The sequence below is a fragment of the Suncus etruscus genome, chromosome 7 (assembly GCF_024139225.1).
Source record: "Suncus etruscus isolate mSunEtr1 chromosome 7, mSunEtr1.pri.cur, whole genome shotgun sequence".
NCBI lineage: Eukaryota > Metazoa > Chordata > Mammalia > Eulipotyphla > Soricidae > Suncus > Suncus etruscus.
In genome coordinates, this window is record NC_064854.1 from 86,893,366 (window position 1) to 86,900,381 (window position 7,016).

Below are 7,016 nucleotides of genomic sequence, written 5' to 3' on the forward strand. Positions count from 1 at the left end.
TATATTGAAAAATGTTTATACTATAATTATTTTAAAAAATAAGGTTTGACCTTGAGGCATGACATCCTTTGTTTTACCTCAAATTTCTTTGTCTTTCTAAAAATTGAGAAAAGAAAAAAAAGTGGATGAGGCCTAGGGGCTAAGTGTCTCAGGTGCAATGGGTGGGGATAAAAGGTCAGAAATAAATGTTCATTGGGGCTGGAGAGATAGCATGGAGGTAGGATGTTTGCCTTGCATGCAGAAGGACGATGGTTCAAATCCTGGCATCCCATCTGGTCCCCCGAGCCTGCCAGGAGTGATTTCTGAGTGTAGAGCCAGGAGTAACCCCTGAGCCCTGACAGGAGAGACCGAAAAAACAACAACAGAAAAAAAAAAAAAAGAAAGAAGGAAATACCCATTTCAAAGTCAATGACAATAGAGTCAAGAGACTAAACTACTAAAGTATAACAAGATAAATATAAAATGGTACTGTTACACTGATAGACCATGGGGCTGAAGGTGGAAATATAGGATGCATGCAGGAACTCTTGTGGAGGGAGGTCAACACTGGTGGTGTGAATGACCCTAATTCACTTGTCACTGTATACCTAAATTGCAACTATGAAGGACTTGTACTTTACAATAGTCTCAACAAAATTGGGGGGGGGGGGGTTCACACTCAGCCATGCTCAGGGGTTACTTCTGGCTCTGTGCTCAGAAATCACTTCTGGCAGGCTTGGGGAACCATATTGGATGCCAGAAATCAAACCTGAGTTCGTCCCTGGAAGGCCACTGGCAAGGCAAATGCCCTGCCTCTGTGCAATCACTGGGACCTCAACAAGATTTAACAAAAAAGAAAGAAGGATCCACAGGATCTGCCAGTCCCTCCTATCAACTTTACTAAACCATGTGGATCTAGCAATTGGGGCAGATACAGAGAGCCTCTGGTCCTCCCCAAGCACCCTTATCAAACATAAATGAGCTGCCTCCAGGGATTTCCTTCAGCCCCCTTCTGGGTATCTTCACCAGCCTGTTCACCTGACTCACATAGCCATTGCAGCTTTGTGTCTGAGAACAGAAAGGGATCCTCTAGTCTCTCCCATCAATCCTCCTCTTTACAAACTGAAGACATTTAAATTTATATCATACAGTTTAGGGCAGATTATATCTAACACTTCTTTCACTTAGAAAATTGGGCCCAGAGGGATAGCACAGTGGCGTTTGCCTTGCAAGCAGCCGATCCAGGACCAAAGGTGGATGGTTCGAATCCCGGTGTCCCATATGGTCCCCTGTGCCTGCCAGGAGCTATTTCTGAGCAGACAGCCAGGAGTAACCCCTGAGCACCGCCGGGTGTGACCCAAAAACAAAAAAAATAAAAGAAAAGAAAAGAAAATATATAGCTCAGACACCAGCTGAAGAAACCAATTAACTAGTTTTTAATAATTTTATCATACTTAGATATGTTGTTTTTTGTATTTGCTTGCTTGTTTAGGAAAATAATTTCTAAAGCAGATATACCTCTAACCATCTCATACAAACAGTTCAATAGATTGATTTTAAAAACACCCAAAAACTCCAGCATTCTGACCCACCAAATGCAAAGTACAGAAACTAAGGAAGACATCTGCAGTTGGAGATATGGAGAAAAATCTTGGCAAATTTCCAAGTCCACCCAAAAATCTGAGCCTTATAGATGAGAATATAAAATCAATACTTAATGTTCTAGCAATAGAAATCAATATTGACTGTGGAATAAATGACTGTGGAATTAATAAATCTATAGATAAATAATTCAACCAAATCAAAGAAGAATTCTATCAGAAGATGAGAGAATCCGTACAAATGGAACTGAAGACACTAGAAAGCATATTAGCAAGCCATAGTAACAGAATTACACAGGTAGAGAACCATATAGATGAACTTAAAGACAAATTACAAGCCAACAGTGACAAAAAGTCAATAGAGAAAGGAAATAAAAATATCGGGAAGAATAAAAATAAAAATAATGAACACAGACACAGAAATAATCTCTGAATTATAGGAATACTAGAAGAGGAAAAGGGGGAATGGGTGCAACCTTCCGTGGTGGACCCCCTGACCTGCGGGGGTGTGGAAATGAAGGTTGCTAGTTATTCGTGGGTTTGCCCTAGCAGAACCGACCTGTGAAGAAAAACTTGAGAAGTTAGTAAGAAAAGTCCTCAAGACAACACATGCTGTTCAAAAGGGGTTTATTGCCGGGGAAGATCAGCTTTTAAAGGCAGAATAGAGGTGTTACAGTTTTTCCACCAATTACAATTGCAAGCTCTCGTTAGCATAAGCTGGGGGCAGGTAATAGGGAGGGGCAAAGAGGTAGAGAGCACATGTTTAACCTGAAAGCATAAGATTCAAACAAGGTTCTATAAATTTTACTCAGCAAGCATAAATAAAACATCAGCTGTAATCATAATAATCTTTTGCTAACACAAAGGCAAGTTGCTCTATATTTTTCTTTCTGGCTGGATGTATTGGGCTGCTTTGAATTACTTTAGTATTTGTCTATTTCCTTTGTTCTCAGGGCATGGGCGCCTTTGGTCACGTGGGTGACAAGGTCAGGGATTTCTGAGGTGTCCTTTGTTCTAGGTTCCATCAGCTAGGCTCCCCACAAATGGGGGAATCTAGAAGGGAGATAATAGCAGAGAACTTTCCCACTCTTTGGAAAAAGGGTGCTGTACAGGTCAAAAAGAATGTACTCCTATACAAGGTAAAAAGTGTGCCAAACAAAATAAAACCTAGCAGAACAACACCAAGATGCACAGTAATGCAAATGGCAGAGGAGAAGAGGATAAAGAGGGAGGGAGGGCGGGAGGGAGAGAGAGAGAGAGAGAGAGAGAGAGAGAGAGAGAGAGAGAGAGAGAGAGAGAGAGAGAGAGAGAGAGATTCAAAGCAGTAAGGGAGAAGAAAAGCCACAAGTATGAAGAAAAAAATATAAGAATCAAACCAGATCTTCTATTTAAAACAATCCAGGCAAGAAAAGAGTGGTAAGACATATTTAAACTACTGAATGAAAGAAACTTTGAACCTAGAGCCGATTATCCAGAAAAGTTCTCATTTACATGGGAGGGAGAGTTAAAAAACATACTGGACAAAAAAAAATATTAGCTCTAACGAAAGCAACTCTAAATGAATTTCTCAGAGATCAATTATACAAACCAAATACCCAATTGTAAAAACAACAACCCTACACAATATAATGACATAACAGCCTTCTCTGTCAATAATCTCCTTACAGGTCAATGGTCAATGGACTAAACTCTCCCATCAAAATGCACAGAGTAGAGGGGTTAGATCAGGAAACAAAATCCAGTATCTGCTGCCTACAGGAAACACACTTATAAGTTCAGGATAGACACAATCTCAGAATAAAATAATGGAAAGCAATTATACTGGAGGGAATAAAAGCTGAGACAGCCATGAGACAGCCATACTTACATCAGATCAAATTGCATTCAACCCTAATAAAATACTCAGAGACAAAGATGGACACTACTTATTGATCAGGGAAACATTAGACAAGAAGTACTAACACTGTTCAAAATTTATGCACCAAATATAGAGCCAGCAAAATATGTAAGGCTTTTGCTCACAAACCTAGAGAAACATATGAACAGAAATAAAATAGTAGTGGAGATTTCAACACTCCATTATAGTCACTAGACAGATCCACTAGGCAAGAACACTAGCAAAGACATAAAATTCCTAAGTGAGAAACTAAAAGAAATAGGACTAATAAATCTATACAGGGCCTTTTATCCTCAAAAAGCTGAATATACATTCTTCTCAAGTGCACATGGAACCTTCTCTAAAATAGACCACATTTTAGGACACAAATTTAACTTACATAAATTCACAAATATAAGAATCATACCAAGCACCCTATCAGACCACAATGCCAGAGAGATTAAAATTGATTGTAAAAATATTTGTAGAAAATCTAACACGTAGAGACTAAACAACATGCTGCACAACAACACCTGAATCAGGGAAGAAGTAAAGAAATTCTCTGAGACAATGATATTGAAGAACCAAGTAGCCAAAATAGAAAAGACACAGCAAAAGCAGTAATTAAGGGGAAACTCATAGCAATACAGGCCTATATGAGGAAAAAAGAAAAAGACAAAAATCAACAACCTAAAGGGACACCTTAAATATCTGGAAAACCAAAAGCAAAAAAAGCCAAACACAAGCAGAAAAAAAGAAATAATAAAAACCAAAGCAAAAATCAACAATATAAAAACAAAGAAAGCAATAGAAAGAATTCATGAGTCCTGGAGCTGTTTTTTAAAAAATAAACATAATAGAAATAAATGCTGGTAAGACTCACAAAAAATTAGGTAAATACTCAAATAAATCAGATCAGAAATGAAAGAGAAGAGATTAAAGCAGAACCCCCAAGAAATCCAAGACATCATGAGACCTTATTAGGAACAACTGTACTCAGTTAATCCAGAGACCTTGGAAGATGAAGAATTTTTTGTTTGTTTTTTTGTTTTATTTGTTTTTATTTTTTATTTTAGGCCAAACCCAGTGACACTCAGAGATTACTCCTGGCTATGCACTCTGAAATTGCTCCTGGCTTGAGGGACCATATAGGACCCCAGGGAATTGAACCAAGGTCCATCCTGGGTCAGCCGCATGCAAGGCAAATGCCCTACTACTGTGCTATCTCTCTGGTCCCTACCATTGATTTTTAGACTCTTCCAAAATGTTGGAAAGATGGTACTCCTCCCTAATACCTTCTGTGAAGTATCATTCTCATTCCCAAAACTGACAAAGATACAACCAAGAAATCTTAACCAAATCTTAGCAAACCAAATCCAGTGACACATGAAAAAGATTATGACAAAGTGGGTTTCATCTCAGGGATAAAAGGATGTTTTAATATATGCAAATCAATCAACATCATATACGATATCAGTAGGATAAAAACCACATGATCATTATCAGTGCAGAGAAAGCATTTGAAAAAAATCTAACACCCATTCATAATGAAAATTATCAACAAAATATGTGCGGAAGGAATATTTTTCAAAATACAGCTATCTATATAATGCACACAGCCAACATTCTTCTTTTTTTTTTTTTTTTTTTTTGAGAAATACACTTTATTGCAATCGTACTGCGCGTGCCCCATGGGTTAGTGGGACATAGGCTTTGGCAGTCATGCTCAGATGGTGCACAGGCGGTTTTGCTCCTAAAGATAAAGTGGACTATGGGTCCCTCTGGGCAGCCTTCCCAATCATGCCCACCTCCACCCACCCCCACCCTTGAAGCCAGCCTGTCAGCCCGCCTGCTGGAAGGCCATTCTGGGTCATTAGAGATACAGCCCCTCAGGGGTGCCTTCTTGCTTTTCATAAAGAACATTTTCTTTAGTCTTTTTGAAATCTTCATTTGTTACTTTCATTCTCCGCTCCCTTAGGGCCATCAGACCAGCTTCTATACAGATTGCCTTGATGTCAGCCCCAGAGAGGTCATCTTTAGCCATGATCAAGTCATCCAGGGTAACATCATCGGCTAGTGTCATCCTGCTCGTGTGGATCTGGAAGATGCGCTTCTTGGTCTTCTCATCAGGCAGGGGGAACTCGATCTTCCGGTCAATGCGGCCTGGCCTGATAAGTGCTGGATCCACAGTTTCTATTCGGTTTGTGGCCATGATAACTTTCACATCCCCTCTTGAGTCAAATCCATCCAGCTGGTTCAAGAGTTCCAACATGGTTCTCTGAATTTCTCCTTCACCTCCAGAATTGGAGTCATATCTTTTAGTCCCAATGGCATCGATTTCATCAGTGAACACAATGGATGGCGCGTGCTCTTCAGCCACGCGAAACAGCTCCCGCACAAGCTTGGGCCCATCCCCAAGGTACTTCTGGATGAGCTCCGAGCCGACCACCCGAAGGAAAGTGGCCGAGGTCTGGTTTGCAACTGCTTTGGCTAATAAGGTCTTACCTGTGCCAGGGGGACCATAGAGGATCACCCCCTTAGGGGGCTTGATACCCATCTCTTCATAGTACTCAGGGTGAGTGAGAGGAAGCTCCACAGATTCCTTTATTTCCTGGATCTGGTTGTCCAAGCCCCCAATATCAGCGTAGGTCTCCTGGGGTGCCTTCTCCACCTTCATCACAGTGACTATGGGGTCAGTGTCGTCCATCAGCACCCCGATCACAGCATGCACCTTGTGGTTCAGCAGCACAGAGCAACCTGGCTCCAGTAGGTCCTTGTCCACAAAGGAGAGAATGCTGACATAGTGTTCTGACCCCACAGACATAGATACGATGGCGTGGTTGTCATCAATGATTTCCTCCAAGGTTCCCAAGGACATCGGGGTCCCTCGCAGGTCATCCACCTTTGATCTCTCTTCCTCTTGTTTTTCTTCTAAAGGTTTCATCTGTTCCTGATTTCTAATGAACTCTTCCTCCATGAGAAGGTAGTCTTTGATTCTCTTTAACTTCAGTAAGTTTAACCTGCACTGAGTATGAGGTGTCACTAGTGGCAGTTTGCTGGCAGCATCTGGTCCCTTTGTTTTCTTCTTCTTTTTCCCCACTCGTGTTGGTACTGGAGGCTCATATTTCTTTTTCTTGTCCTTGTCATCCTTCTTGCCACCTCCAGGGCCATGTCCACCGCTTTGACTTTGACCCATCTTGCTTCGGCTCCAGCTGCCACCGCCGGAAGTCCAACATTTTTCTTAATAGTGAAAAATTGAAAGAATTTCCACTAAGGTCAGACACTAAGCAAGGATATCCACTGGATCCAATAGTATTAGATGTCCTAGCAATAGCAATCACACAAGAGAAAGAAAACATGGACTCCAAATCAGAAAGAGGAAGTCAAACTATCTCTATTTGTAGATGATATGATGATGATGATATACATCAATGACCCCCAGGAGTCCATAGAAAAGCTCCTAGAAACAATAAGCCAATACAGCAAAGTGGCCGCTACACAGTCAATATGAGAAAGACAGTTACATTCCTTTATACTAAAGATGTAACAACTCAGAGGAG

At 40.8% G+C, this 7,016-nt stretch overlaps 1 protein-coding gene across 1 annotated transcript; it reads right to left on the reverse strand.

The window, feature by feature from the left end:
- Positions 1-5,081: 5,081 nt before the first annotated feature.
- LOC126013705 (26S proteasome regulatory subunit 4-like) lies at positions 5,082-6,679 on the reverse strand. The gene has a single exon (XM_049776901.1). It carries the CDS (start codon positions 6,650-6,652, stop codon positions 5,330-5,332), a length of 1,323 nt encoding a protein of 440 aa, XP_049632858.1. The 5' UTR covers positions 6,653-6,679; the 3' UTR covers positions 5,082-5,329.
- Positions 6,680-7,016: the final 337 nt, after the last annotated feature.

What these genes read in the sequence shown, in the direction of transcription:
- LOC126013705 (XM_049776901.1), bottom strand. Translation starts at nt 6,652, where the DNA reads ATGGGTCAAAGTCAAAGCGGTGGACATGGCCCTGGAGGTGGCAAGAAG.